The 15791-nt window shown below is 41.3% G+C and overlaps 1 protein-coding gene across 1 annotated transcript; it reads left to right on the top strand.

Moving 5' to 3' along the window:
* The first annotated feature begins 1253 nt into the window (after window positions 1–1253).
* Window positions 1254–13310, top strand: LOC132870617 (immunoglobulin lambda-like polypeptide 5). The gene is made up of 4 exons (XM_060904331.1): window positions 1254–1397; window positions 10761–10919; window positions 12177–12261; window positions 12866–13310. The coding sequence occupies exons 1-4, from the start codon at window positions 1254–1256 to the stop codon at window positions 13183–13185; spliced, it is 708 nt and encodes a 235-aa protein (XP_060760314.1). The 3' UTR covers window positions 13186–13310.
* The last annotated feature ends 2481 nt before the right edge of the window (window positions 13311–15791 follow it).

Below are 15791 nucleotides of genomic sequence, written 5' to 3'. Positions count from 1 at the left end.
ATAAAGTCTTAACACATGAATTACCTTTTGCAGCAATAAGGCTAATATAAATCTATAAAACTATAAAACTAACATGAATCACTTAATGCAGCTTTAAAGCTAACATTAAATCTAACATTCAATCATTTCAATTTCAAATTCAACACTGAAGAGACTGGTTAAATCTAACAATCCTAAATCACGTTCTGTAGCTATAAAACTAACTTAAATCATGGCTCTAAATCTAACAAATACAGATGCAAGTGGGGAGTCAAACTCTAGCGGTTACCAGAGGACTAGCCCCTAATTGTAACCCTAGCTATGTAATGGCCGAGGGCTACGGAAACGGAGATCAGCGCCGCCCTATGTGACACATGGCGTGAGAAGGACTTTGATAAGGTCAACAGCAGCAGAACTATGGAGTCAGGTGTGATGAGCTAAAGAATGAAGTACCAGTGCACAGTTTAAAGTGACCATGTGCAGATTGTGTAGTGAATGTCCATTGTCCTTTTGAGAGTGACGGTGAACAGACATGTGAGACATCTATTGTCTATTGTGCGTGTGGGATGGGGGAGGCGGGTTGTTCTGGGAGTGAGGTGTTAGGTGGCCCCAGGATGTTCAGGGCTCTGACAGCTTGGGGGAAGAACCTGTTGCAGAATCTCACAGTGTGGGTCCTGATGCTGTGGAACCCCCCTAATGGCAGAGTGTCAGACAGTCTGTAGGAGGGTTGAGTGGGGGTCCTTCACAAAGGCAGATGCTCTGCATACACAGTGTGCCTGGAAGATGTCCTGGATGGAGGGGAGAGAGACCCCTATGATCCTCCCAGCTGTCCTCACCATGTGTTGTACTGTAGGATCTTGTGTTTCAGTATTTTGCAATTCCTGAACCACGCAGTGATGCAGCTGGTTAGGATGCTCTCCACAGTTCTTCTGGAAAAGGTGGTGAGGATTGATGGCTGAGGGCTGGCTCTCTTCAGTCTCTGCAGTTAGTGAAGATGTTGTTGTGCTTTCTTCACAGAGGAAATGGTATTGATGGAGCAGATGAGGTTGTCAGAAATGTTCACACCAAGAAAGTTGGTGCTTCTGACTCTCTCTATTTCAGAGTCACTGATGAGCAGGGGAGGGTTGTCAGCTGACCATCTCCAGAAATCAACAACAATCTCTTTTGTTTTGTCTACATTAAGAGACAGATTGCTGTTATGATATCAGCTCATGAGTTTTTCCACCTCCTCTCTGTATGGTGTTTTGTTGTTGCTGATGAGGTCCATTAGTGTCATGTCATCAGCGTACTTGATAGTGAGTTTGGATTCTGACTCGGCAATGCAGTCATGGGTGAGCAGCATGAACAGCAGTCAGCTGAGCATGCACCCATGGGGGGCACCTGTGCTGGACATGATGGTGCTTGATGTTCTGCAGCCAGTATGCACTGACTGCAGTCTCTCTGTCCTGATGTCTGGGATTCAGTTGCAGAGTGAGGCATCAAGGCCCAGCACAGAGTTTCTTCAACAGCTGCTGGGGGATGATTGTATTAAATGCTGAGCTGAAGTAGATGAAAAGCATCCTTTGTATCCTTTGTGCCCAGGTGTGATAGAAAAGAGTGCAGGGTGTAGGAGATAGAGTCATTAGTGGAGAATTTGGGGTGGTATGCAAATTGAAGGGGGTCCAATGAGGTGGGGAGGGTGGAGTGAATCTGTCTCATGATCACATGCTCAAAACACTTCTTCATGATGGGAATCAATGCTACTGGGTGGTGATCACAGACACCTGGCCATTGATTTCTTCAGCACTGGGATGATGGTGGTCTTTTGCAGCTGGCTGGGACCACAGCCTGGCCCAGGGAGACATTAACAATGTCTGTGAGGACACCTGCCCGCTGCTCAGCACAGTCCCTGAGCACTCTCCCTGGTATGTTGTCCGGGCCTGCAACTCTGTGGGGGTTGACTCTGGATAGCATCCTCCTCACATCAGCTGGGGCCAGTCAGAGTGACTGCTCTTTAGTGGTGGGTGTGGACTTGCATGCCCATGTGTTATTCAGAGCTTCAAATGTAGAAGTATTTTAATATGTCAGGGAGGTGAGTGTCACTGTTGTTGTCATGTGATGCAGTTTTATAGTCTGTTAGAAACTTGATACCCTGCCACATGCATTTGGCATCCTTTGTATAACAAAAGTGGATGTTAATCTTCTGCACATACTGGTGTTTTGCTTTCCTGATGGCTTTGGAAAGCTGAGCCCCTGCTGACCTGAGAGGCCCTTCCTCTCCCAAGTTGAAGGCAGCATCTCTTGCTCTGAGCCATCAGTCACGGCTTCTGGTTGGCACATGTGTTTATGGTCTTTTCAACAGTGACATCCTCTACAGTATGTTCTGTTCTATGTACACACAGAGTCTGTGTGTTCTTCCAGGCATTCTTCCAGGCATTCTTCCAGCGATTTTCCAGGCAAGGATGCATTTGGCATCCTTCGTACAGTGGTGCTTGAAAGTTTGTGAACCCGATTTTGTGAATCAGATTTTCACACAAGTCCTAACAGTAGATAAAAAGACCCCAGTTAAACAAATGAGACAAAAATATTATACTTGGTAATTTATTTATTGAGGAAAATGATCCAATATTACATATCTGTGAGTGGCAAAAGTATGTGAACCTCTAGGATTAGCAGTTCATTTGAAGGTGAAGTTAGAGTCAGGTGTTTTTAGTCAGTGGGATGACAATCAGGTGTGAGTGGGCACCCTGTTTGATTTAAAGAACAGGGATCTATCAAAGTCTGATCTTCACAACATATGTTTATGGAAGAGTATCATGGCACGAGCAAAGGAGATTTCTGAGGACCTCAGAAAAAGCATTGTTGATGCTCAGCAGGCTGGAAAAGGTTACAAAATCATCTCTAAAGAGTTTGGACTCCACCAATCCACAGTCAGACAGATTGTGTACAAATGGAGGAAATTCAAGACTGTCATTAACCTCCCCAGGAGTGGTCGACCAACAAAGATCACTCCAAGAGCAAGGCATGTAATAGTTGGCGAGGTCACAAAGGACCCCAGGGTAACTTCTAAGCAACTGAAGGCCTCTCTCACATTGGCTAATGTTAATGTTCATGAGTCCACCATCAGGAGAACACTGAACAACAATGGTGTGCATGGCAGGGTTGCAAGGAGAAAGCCACTGCTCTCCAAAAAGAACATTGCTGCTCGTCTGCAGTTTGCTAAAGATCACGTGGACAAGCCAGAAGGCTATGGGAAAAATGTTTTGTGGATGGATGAGACCAAAATAGAACTTTTTGGTTGAAATGAGAAGCGTTATGTTTGGAGAAAGGAAAACACTGCATTCCAGCATAAGAACCTTATCCCATCTGTGAAACATGATGGTGGTAGTATCATGGTTTGGGCTTGTTTTGCTGCATCTGGGCCAGGACGGCTTGCCATCATTGATGGAACAATGAATTCTGAATTATACCAGCGAATTCTAACGGCCAAATGTCAGGACATCTGTCTATGAAGTGAATCTCAAGAGAAGGTGGGTCATGCAGCAAGACAACGACCCAAATTACACAAGTCGTTCTACCAAAGAATGGTTAAAGAAGAATAAAGTTAATGTTTTGGAATGGCCAAGTCAAAGTTCTGACCTTAATACAATCGAAATGTTGTGGAAGGTCCTGAAGCGAGCAGTTCATGTGAGGAAACCCACCAACATCCCAGAGTTGAAACTGTTCTGTACGAAGGAATGGGCTAAAATTCCTCCAAGCCAGTGTGCAGGACTGATCAACAGTTACTGGAAACGTTTAGTTGCAGTTATTGCTGCACAAGGGGGTCACACCAGATACTGAAAGCAAAGGTTCACATACTTTTGCCAGTCACAGAAATGTAATATTGGATCATTTCCATCAATAAATAAATGACCAAGTAAAATATTTTTGTCTCATTTGTTGAACTGGGTTTTCTTTATCTACTTTTAGGACTTCTGTGAAAATCTGATGATGTTTTAGGTCATATTTATGCAGAAATGTAGACAATTCTGAAGGGTTCACAAACTTTCAAGCACCACTGTATAACAAAAGTGGATGTTAATCTTCTGCACATACTGGTGTTTTGCTTTCCTGATGGCTTTGGAAAGCTGAGCCCCTGCTGACCTGAGAGGCCCTTCCTCTCCCAAGTTGAAGGCAGCATCTCTTGCTCTGAGCAGGGCATGGACCTCAGCCATCAGTCACGGCTTCTGGTTGGTACATGTGTTTATGGTCTTTTCGACAGTGACATCCTCTATGTATTGTTCTATGTACACACAGAGTCTGTGTGTTCTTCCAGGCAGATGTGCTGGTCATAGGTGCAGCTTCCCTGAGGATGTTCCAATCCATGTTTTCAAAGCAGTCCTGTCGTGCAGAAGTGACTCCTTCAGGCAAGACTCTGATGGTCCTTTGAACTGGCCTGGAGTATTTCAGCAGTGGCCTGTATGCTTGGGGAAGCAGGAAACAAAGGTGTTCTGAGTGTCAGGTGGGGGTAGAGGATGGCCTTGTGTGAGTCACAAATGTTGGTGTAAAATAAGGCCACCATGTTCTCTCCCCTTGTGGCAAAGTTGACATGCTGGTAAAACATTGGTGCTACAGTTTTCAGGTTGGCATGGTTGAAATGCCCAGCAACAACAAAAACGCCATTGGGGTGGGCCATTTGTTGCTCATTGATGGCATCATGGAGCTCATGCAGGAGTAGTACAACCCCGATTCCAAAAAAGTTGGGACAAAGTACAAATTGTAAATAAAAACGGAATGCAATAATTTACAAATCTCAAAAACTGATATTGTATTCACAATAGAACATAGACAACATATCAAATGACGAAAGTGAGACATTTTGAAATTTCATGCCAAATATTGGCTCATTTGAAATTTGATGACAGCAACACATCTCAAAAAAGTTGGGACAGGGGCAATAAGAGGCTGGAAAAGTTGAAGGTACAAAAAAGGAACAGCTGGAGGACCAAATTGCAACTCATTAGGTCAATTGGCAATAGGTCATTAACATGACTGGGTATAAAAAGAGCATCTTGGAGTGGCAGAGGCTCTCAGAAGTAAAGAAGGGAAGAGGATCACCAATCCCCCTAATTCTGCACCGACAAATAGCAGAGCAATATCAGAAAGGAGTTCGACAGTGTAAAATTGCAAAGAATTTGAACATACCATCATCTACAGTGCATAATATCATCAAAAGATTCAGAGAATCTGGAAGAATCTCTGTACGTAAGGGTCAAGGCCGGAAAACCATACTGGGTGCCCGTGATCTTCGGGCCCTTAGACGGCACTGCATCACATACAGGCATGCTTCTGTATTGGAAATCACAAAATGGGCTCAGGAATATTTCCAGAGAACATTATCTGTGAACACAATTCACCGTGCCATCCGCCGTTGCCAGCTAAACTCTATAGTTCAAAGAAGAAGCCGTATCTAAACATGATCCAGAAGCGCAGACGTCTTCTCTGGGCCAAGGCTCATTTAAAATGGACTGTGGCAAAGTGGAAAACTTTTCTGTGGTCAGACGAATCAAAATTTGAAGTTCTTTATGGAAATCAGGGACGTCGTGTCATTCGGACTAAAGAGGAGAAGGACGACCCAAGTTGTTATCAGCGCTCGGTTCAGAAGCCTGCATCTCTGATGGTATGGGGTTGCATTAGTGCGTGTGGCATGGGCAGCTTACACATCTGGAAAGACACCATCAATGCTGAAAGGTATATCCAGGTTCTAGAGCAACATATGCTCCCATCCAGACGACGTCTCTTTCAGGGAAGACCTTGCATTTTCCAGCATGACAATGCCAAACCACATATGCATCAATTACAGCATCATGGCTGCATAGAAGAAGGGTCCGGGTGCTGAACTGGCCAGCCTGCAATCCAGATCTTTCACCCATAGAAAACATTTGGCGCATCATAAAACGGAAGATACGACAAAAAAAGACCTAAGACAGTTGAGCAACTAGAATCCTACATTAGACAAGAATGGGTTAACATTCCTATCCCTAAACTTGAGCAACTTGTTTCCTCAGTCCCCAGACATTTACAGACTGTTGTAACGAGAAAAGGGGATGTCTCACAGTGGTAAACATGGCCGTGTCCCAACTTTTTTGAGATGTGTTGTTGTCATGAAATTTAAAATCACCTAATTTTTTCTCTTTAAATGACACATTTTCTCAGTTTAAACATTTGATATGTCATCTATGTTCTATTCTGAATAAAATATGGAATTTTGAAACTTCCACATCATTGCATTCCGTTTTTATTTACAATTTGTACTTTGTCCCAACTTTTTTGGAATTGGGGTTATATTAGCATTGGGAGGGATATCCACTACTATTACCATAATAGAGGTGAATTCCTCCGGTTAATAAAATGGCCAGCATTTCACCACTAAAAACTCCAGCTGTGGTAAGTAAGCTTTTCCTCCCAGGTCACCAGACTGCTGAACTCCAAACCCAAACTCTGAACTTCTATTTATAACTTGAACATTCCTAATTCCACAGGTCACTTTATACTATTGCACTTCATAAAATTTTTGCTGCTGCATAATTTAATTTAATACACTTCATATTTAATTCTGTGCTGAGCCAAACTGCAATGAAATTTTGTTCGGTGTACGCTTGTTGCATACTGAATGACAATAAAGGTTGTCTAAGTCTAAGTAACGGGTATCAACTGCTGAGCCATTAACATACCAGTCATTGCTGATATAACACAGAGTCCACCACCTCAGGTCACGTGCAGCACTGTGTGTTGTGTATGAGTGAGTTCGACTGAACCATGAACATCTGCTGAAAGTGTTGATCTATTCTGGGACTCAGAGCTGTTCATGTAAGCGTCTGTGTTTCTTGAGTAAACCAGCTTTTGAACTGCTAAGGAGGATTGCTTTCTCTTCTTATTTCTTTCCTTGAAAAGGATTTGCATTAAAAAAAACCTTTATAAAAATTACACAGTCAGGAAAACATGGTTTCACACTTGCAAATTAGTAATATTTGCATGATGAATGAAAAAATATATAAAATAAACATATAGTAAGATTTAGGGGCAGTTTAGCTTCTTAACTTTTCTCATAATTTATTTTCATTGAAAGAAATCTGGCTATGCTGCCCAGTAACAGTCACTATAAGTAACAGTAAGTCATTGCAAAGAAAAACTGCAAAAATAGTGGATGACATTTACAACAGAATAGCACTCATGTTGAGTAGCAGGAGTTGAAAAGTCCATAGGATATTCAAGTAACACCTTTTTGGAAGATTCTACAATAAGCAGGTTAATTGGTAACAAAAGGAGCATGCACCAAAGCAAGAATGGGTTGTGGCTCATTCCTTTGTACCAAAATTCATGAGAGAATTGTTAGTCAATTCAAAAAGAACTTTCAGAATGCACAATTTTAGGTCTTTCAAAATCTCCAGTACATAATATTGTGGAAACATTCATGGAATTCGGAGACATCGGAGTATGTAAAAGGCAAGGTCAGTAACCACTATTGAATGCGCATGACCTTTGAGCCCTCAGTTGGCACTGCCTGAGAAACTGTCATACTAATGTAACAAATATAGCCACATGGGCTCAGGAGTAGTTTGGAAAACCATTGTCACATCACACAGTCTGCTGCTGCATCCAGAAATGCAATCTGAAACTGTATCACGTAAAGAGGAAGTCATTCATTAATTCTACCATTTATTAATTCCACCACCGATTTCTCTGGGCCCGAACTCATTTCAGATGGACCGTAAGATAGTGGAAACGTGTGCTGTGGTCAGATGAGTCCACATTTCAGCTTGTGTTCAGGAAAACTGGACACAGAGTTCTCAATGCCAAAGGTGAACATGACCATCATGACCATCAGAGAAAAGTGTAAAAGCCAGCATCTGTGATGGTATGGGGGTGCAGTACTGCTCACGGCATGGATGAGTTGCATGTGTATGAAGATGCCATTGATATATTGGGGCATATATTGGGATTTTAGAGAGACATATTCATCAAGGCAATGTCTCTTCCTGGGAAGCCCATGCTCATTTGAACAGGACAGTGTCAGCCCTCATTCTGCACAGGCTACAACAGTGTGGCTTCGTGTGTGCGCTTGACTGGCTTGCTGCCAGTCCACATCTGTCTGCTAGTGAGAATCTATGGCGCATCATGAAGAGGAAAATCAGACAATGGTGACTGCAGCCTGCTGAGCAGCTGAAGTCTTGTATCAAGCAAAAATGGACAAAAATTCTAATTGCAAAATTACAACAATTTGTATCCTCTGTTCCAATACAATTAAAAAGTGTTATTTAAAGGAAAGGTTATGTAACACAATGGTAATAATGACTCCGGCCAATGTTTTTTTTCTTTTGTGTGTGTGTGTGAGATACACGCATCAAATTCTAACTTCATTTATATTTGCAAAATACAATTAAATTGGTCAGTAAAACTACTGAAAATCTTTTCTTTGTACTTTTGTCAGTTAAATAAAGGTTCATGTGAATGAACAAATGACAGACTTGTTTTTATTGCATTTTGCAAAATATGCCAAATTTTGTGTAAATGGTGTATGCATTGTGTCTGAAATGTCAGTTACTCCTTATTAATGTCTTGTTTATAAAAGTAATGTCCCACTTGCAATTGTGCTGTCATATACTGATTATCAGCACAGTTGTAAATACTTGCAGCTTTGTGAGTCTGGCCGAGTCACAGCCGAGCTGTAATTCAGCATAAGAGCACTCTTATTTGTGCAATATTACTTAAATGAACTGTACCACAAGCATCTCCATTTATAAATCCCTCTGCTAAAACAAACAAACAAAAAACAAACAAACAAACAAACAAACAAACAGAGAGATTCACATCTAAATGTATTTAGAAAAATCAGAACTATTTTGGAACATGGTCAGACAAATCAAAAATTGAACTCTTTTGGGCAATTCAGCTGATCATGTTTGGAGAAAAAACGGTTGTGTACATGATCCCCAAAAAACTCTACCTTCAGGGAAATACTGAAGTGGGAGCATCATGATATGAGGCTGCTTCTTTGCAAATAATACTGGAGCGTTATACGTCATTGGCAAAATTATGCATGGACTGATATACTGGGGCATATTAGAGGAGAATTTCATCTCACCAACTAAGAAAGTGAATCTGGGGAAAAGATCGATGTGCCAGCAAGATAGCCATAAAGCCAAAATAACTATGCCTTGCATGGCAATCAAGTACTAATGTTGGTAATTTGTGGTGTCCAGATATTTTTTCCCATCCATTTTATGCCTATGAATTCATACTCTTTGTTTGAACAAAGTCAAATAACATTGTGTGTGTATATATGAAGTAGATACAGTTCATACAGGAGGTTTCCAGACCCTTTCAATTTTTCCACATTTTGGTCCATTTCAGACTGATCTTAAAATGGATTCAACTCAGTTTTTTTTCCCCCTCATTAATCTACGCACAATATAAAACAATGACAAAGCAAAAAGTTTTGGGGATTTTTTTTTCTGAATTCATTAAAAATAAAAGATAAATATCTAATTTACATAAGTATTCAAACCCTTCACTTTGTACTTTGGCAGCAATGACGGCCTCAAGTCTCCTCGGAAATTATCCCTCAAGCTTGGCAAACATTTGTTTCTGAAGTTTCTCCCGTACTTCTTCGCAGAATCACAAACATTTTCTGGTCTCTCCAGAGATGCTCTGTTGGTTTCAGGCCTGGCTTCTGTTTGGGCAGCTCTTGAAATGTAAACTTTCACTCTAGCCTGAGATCTTGGGCACTCTGGAATAGGTTAGGGTTTTCACCTAGCATTGCTCTATATATTTCTGCATCCATCTTTTCTTCTATCTTGACTTGTATCCCAGTTCCTGTTATAGAAAAACATCCTGAGAGAATGATGCTGTCTCCACTGTGTTTCACTGTATGGATTGTAATAATGAGGTGAGGCCCAATGCATGGTTTCCACCATATATGCCACTGGTAATTGTGGCCCAATAGTTTAGTCATATATTCGTAGATCAGGGCAGAGGATCTTGCTTCTCATGGTCTGAGATTCGTTCAAATGCCTTTTGGCAAACTCCAAGTGGGCTCTAATGTACCTTTAACAGAGGAATGCACTAATGGTTGCACTAATGGTTGTCCTTCTGTACCTTAGAGACAGGTGTCTGAATTTCCTTATTATGTCTAATCAATTCAATTAGGCACAGACTCGAATGAAGGTGTAGAAGCATTTCTAGGACCAGTGATAGAAGTAGGATGCTCCAGAGCTCAATGTGGAGTGTCACAACAAAGGTTCTGAATACTCAAGTAAATGGAATATTTAAGTCTTTTAATTTTAGTCAAGTTTTAAACATTCCACAAACCTGTTTTTGCTTTGTCATTATGGACTATTGTGTATAGATTGATAAGAAACATATGAGTGGAACCCATTTTAAGATGAGTCTGAAAATATCAAAATGTGGAAAATGTGGAAGGGCCTGCCTGAAAACTTTCCATATGCACTGGAAGTATATTAAAATATTTTAATACATTTTAAAAAATGTCCAAATACTTATTTCTCTTCATTTTAGATTATTTTTTAAAGTAGATGAATGCAGTGGAGCAAAACATGCATCTGAATCCATGTGATCTAAGTGTAAACCTGGTAGATGTGTCTCACCGTTTATATGTCACCATGCATTTTTCCTCATTATGCCAGAGTATACATTTAATTACTTTTTCCTCTGTACTCACACAACATAAGTCATGTTTAACTCTTTCAACTGCAGTTTTGACAAATAGATGTGTATGTGTGTGTGTAAGGAATGTATTTCAGACTGTCATTCGGTCGTATCACATCCTCCAACTCAGCACCTGCAGTCTCTCCCAGCTGCAGCAGTGCAGTCTCTCTATAATCCGACCGAGGGAGGTTTTTGTACGACTCTATAACACTGTGTTAGTACCAGATGCTACTGATGTAATGCCAACTCTGACAGTAATAATCTCCTGCATCTTCAGTCTGGACTCCACTGATGGTCAGAGTGAAATCAGATCCAGATCCACTGCCACTGAAACGAGCTGGAAAACCTGACTGTCGCTGATTTGCAAGTTTAATCAGGAGTTTAGGAGCTTCTCCAGGTTTCTGCTGATACCAGTGTAAGTAGTGGCCATTTGAGCTGTAGTAATACACTGCCTGACTGGTTCTACAGTTGATGGTGACTGTTTCTCCTGGAAGAGCAGATTTCACTGCAGGAGTCTGAGTTACTGTGACTTGACTTCTGCATTCTGGGGAAAAAAAAATCACAATAATGCAATAGGACATTGAAAAGTTATAATAGAAACAGTAAGTTTATCTGAATGAACAGATCATTGTAGAGATAAAATATGAAGCCGTGTCTGACCTTGAGTCCAGAGGATCAGTGTCCAGATGAAGACGGGGATCAAAGTCATGGTAGCTGTGGGTGAAGTTGCTGTAGCAGCAGCTCTCAGTCATGAAGTGTTAAAGTCACAGCGCTATAAACACTCCCAGAGCACTGAAGCATGTGCTGCCAATGCAAAGTGTCCTCTAAGTATGGAAACACCTTTACCACATTCCCCCAATCTTACTGTAATTCTCACACTACTACAGAGTTACTGTGTGAATTTTACTTGTGGGGTCAGATGGAGATTTTCTGTAAAACACTTTGAGGTCTAAGATGCATAAGTAAGTGAATTAGAGAGAGAAGCTTCAACTTTCACTGGATGGTGTTTGTACTGAATGTTAATGATTTTCTCACTGTAGTGGATTTATGGTGGAAGAAGCAGCATCAATGTTGGCAGTGAGTAAATGCACACTCATAGTTTTGACTGTGAATTAATCTTTAGATTATTGTAGGACTTAAATATTATATTGTAACTTTATATCAGCCCACAGAAGGAGTGGAGGGATTATTCTCACTTTAGCTCCACACATGAAGTCATATATTGTAAATTTCTTATTAGCACATCAGCATTTTTACTCCATGAGGCATTCTGGGTAAAACTTGTACAATTGCAGATCTACCTTTGTTAATTCTCAGCTTTAGTTTGTGCAATTTATTTCTAGGTCTCAGTCACTAAGTACATCCTTGACAAGCTTGATCTTTAAAAATCAAAATTATTAAAAATTCAAAAGGCAGTTAGTGTATTAATCAGCTGATGTGAGCAGAAATTGGTGTTTTGTAGCTGTTTTGTAATAAGAGGTTTAAATGGATGGAGAGAGCAGTGAGTTTAGAGCAGCAGGGTTTTTGTACGGCCGCTAAACCTGTTTGTATCACTGTGCTCTTCTTTTGGTGGAGGAACCAAACTGTCTGTGGGCCGTAAGTAACCTGTTTACTAATTACTGAAATTAAGTGTATTCAAATTCATATTTTTTTCTCCTAACCAACCTAATGAAATGTGATTTTAGTACAAAAGCCTTCGGTTTTCAAATTTCCGTTCTTTTAGAAATTGATTAAATGTACCTGACAACAGTTTATGGAGCCAGGACACACAATATCGGCATTATTTTTTGTGTTAATTTTTTTTTTAAACGTTGACATTTTTTCACTGAATTATACTCAACAAATTTAATATTTTTCAAGGCTGTGAGTCCAAAAACAGAGCTAAATGTGGAAACTTTAACTGACTTAAATAAGTTGTCTGTTAAATGCTGTTCATTCAGATTATCAAGTAATTTTCATGTTCTGGATTACTGAATATACAGTAAACTTAAATTTGAAAATCCAGTCATCACAGTAATATAAATGATTATAGAGCTAAGATGTAAAAGTATTTGGATTGAATGTGAAACGTTTTTGATGCTCCACTGAGCTCGGTTGTGCTCTGTGAGATATAAAAGGAAGTGAAAAACACAGTGAGCTGAAACATAGCCTTTTTAAACTCTCTCTGTGTGTGTGTGTGTGTGTGTGTGTGTGTGTGTAGGTGTCACTCAGCCAAGTGTGACGGTGTTGCCTCCCTCCAGTGTGGAGCTGCAGCAGGAGAAGGTCACACTCATGTGTGTGGCTGACAAGGGCTTCCCCTCGGACTGGACACTGAGCTGGAAGGTTGATGGGAGCAGCTGGAGCTCGGGGGAGAGCCGCAGCACCGCCGTTCTGCACGCGGACGGCCTCTACAGCTGGAGCAGCACGCTGAGCCTCCACCCGGAGCAGTGGAGGAACAAGGTGGTGACCTGTGAGGCCTCCAAAGACACCCAACCTACTGTGTTGGGCAGAGTGAACACAGAGCAGTGCTCAGAGCTGTGAGCTCACACACACTTTACTCAGCTCACCTTCTACTGCTTCACTGTATGTTACATGTGGCCTTTACCTGCCTCAGTTTGACTGAGCTTTTCTTCTTAACATCAAGTATTTGTTGTATCACTGTAATGTCCTGCTTTGAATCATTAATAAACTTCTTTGAATCATAAAACACTTTTGCTTTATATTATTAATTCAGCACATCATACAGAAATTATCGATGACCTTTTAATATATTTTATAGAACATATTCATGAATAAGACACCAGATTGGTCCAGCTGCACCTCCTAAGTGCACAATTTGCCCAACTAACGAATTAAGTATGTACTGCATATACACATCTGCGATTCTGGGTTTACATTTTTAGGAATAATATAATTAATGTTATTTTGACCATAACACAGTCTTTTGGCTCAACTCTGTTTGTCATCTTTGAATAAATTATGGCTGCAAATTTTATTTATTTAGAGTGGCTGATCATCCTTTCTTGCAGCTGAATAGCTGAATTGCAAAGGTCGCAGTTCAACATGGCCAAGTCGAAGGCATACAAAGGCACCACAGGCAGCCGCCATACTATTCATGTCTGACCAGGGAACACAGCCCAGATATTAATACCTATGGGTAATTTAGAGTATTCAATTAACCTAACCACATGTCTTTTGACAATGGGGGAAACCGGAGCACCCGGAGGTAACCCACACAGACACAGGGAGAACATGCAAACTCCACACAGAAAGGCCCTTGTTGGCCACTGGGATTGAACCCAGGACCTTCTTGCTGTGAGCCGACAGCACTAATCACTACACCACCATGCCACCAGATGCATAATAAATGTTTAATACATGGCTTGAACTAATACATTCAAAGGACCCATTGGCCGTATAATTTTCGAGATGCCCTGCATTTTGAATCGTCTTCAGCCTGAACTAATTCAAAGAAACTATCTACCCTGAGGCTGTGTTTGAGGGAGACTGAATAGTTAAAGAATTTACTTTTAAAATATAATAAGGGAATTCTTATTTGATGTTTTGACAACCCGTCTAACAGTTGGAGCAGTGCAAAAGATAAGTAAATGTTGTTACATCTGTTAACCAGGGCCATACTTTGCATCTGACTCCTACTGAACTGAAATATGTTTTTGATTCCAAATGATAATTGATTTTACTTATAAAAGGTGACAGGGAGGTCATCCCTGCAGGGTTGGAATCCTGGTTTGCAACTCAACTCAACTCAACTTTATTGTTATTCTTCCACATACATAGTATACAGAAAAATGAAATGTTGTTTTCTTATGGACCATGGTGCAAACAACAAATATTCAAGATAAAACAGTCAAAATTAAATAGTGCAAACATCACATAACGCAACACATAAGATGACAAAAGACAACATAACAGAACCTAACATAACATTATATAACATAACACAACACAAAATGAAGTGCAAAAACAGTGCAGACAAAATACAGTGTGACATAAGGTCAACAACACCGTGAGTTGACCTAGCGGTTAGCGTGTCCGCCTCTCGATTGGGAGATTGTGAGTTCTACTCATGGTTGGGTCATACCAAAGACCATCATAAAAATGGTACCTACTGCCATCTGACAAGGCACGGTGCAATACAGATGGAAGTGGGGAGTCAAACTCTAGCAGTTACCAGAGGACTAGCCCCTCATTGTAACCCTAGCTATGTAATAGGCAAGAGGCCGAGGGTTACAGAAATGGAGATCGGTGCCGCCCTATGTGAAACAACAACAACAATCTCTTTTGTTTTGTCTACATTAAGAGACAGATTGCTGTTATGACACCAGCTCATGAGTTTTTCCACCTCCTCTCTGTATGGTGTTTTGTTGTTGCTGATGAAGCCCATTAGTGTCATGTCATCAGCATACTTGACAGTGAGTTTGGATTCTGACTCGGCAATGCAGTCGTGGGTGAGCAGCATGAACAGCAGTCAACTGAGAATGCACCCATGGGGGGCACCTGTGCTGAACATGATGGTGCTTGATGTTCTGCTGCCAGTATGCACTGACTGCGGTCTCTCTGTCCTGATGTCTGGAATTCAGTTGCAGAGTGAGGCATCAAGGCCCAGCACAGAGTTTCTTCACCAGCTGCTGGGGGATGAGTGTATTAAATGCTGAGCTGAAGTGGATGAAAAGCATCCTTTGTATCCTTTGTGCCCAGGTGTGATAGAAAAGAGTGCAGGGTGTAGGGGATAGAGTCATTTGTGGAGAATTTGGGGTGTTATGCAAATTAAAGGGGGTCCAATGAGGTGGGGAGGGTGGAGTGAATCTGTCTCATGATCACATGTTCAAAACACTTCTTCATGATGGGAATCAATGCTACTGGGTGGTGATCACAGACACCTGGCCATTGATTTCTTCAGCACTGGGATGATGGTGGTCTTTTGCAGCTGGCTGGGACCACAACCTGGCCCAGGGAGACATTAACAATGTCTGTGAGGACAGCTGCCCGCTGCTCAGCACAGTCCCTGAGCACTCTCCTTGGTATGTTGTCCGGGCCTGCAACTCTGTGGGGGTTGACTCTGGATAGCATCCTCCTCACATCAGCTGGGGCCAGACAGAGTGACTGCTCTTTAGGGGTGGGTGTGG

This window comes from Neoarius graeffei, chromosome 2, assembly GCF_027579695.1.
Source record: "Neoarius graeffei isolate fNeoGra1 chromosome 2, fNeoGra1.pri, whole genome shotgun sequence".
Lineage (NCBI taxonomy): Eukaryota > Metazoa > Chordata > Actinopteri > Siluriformes > Ariidae > Neoarius > Neoarius graeffei.
The sequence above is the reverse complement of the archived record's forward strand: the minus strand, read 5'-3'. Positions and strand labels throughout refer to the sequence as shown.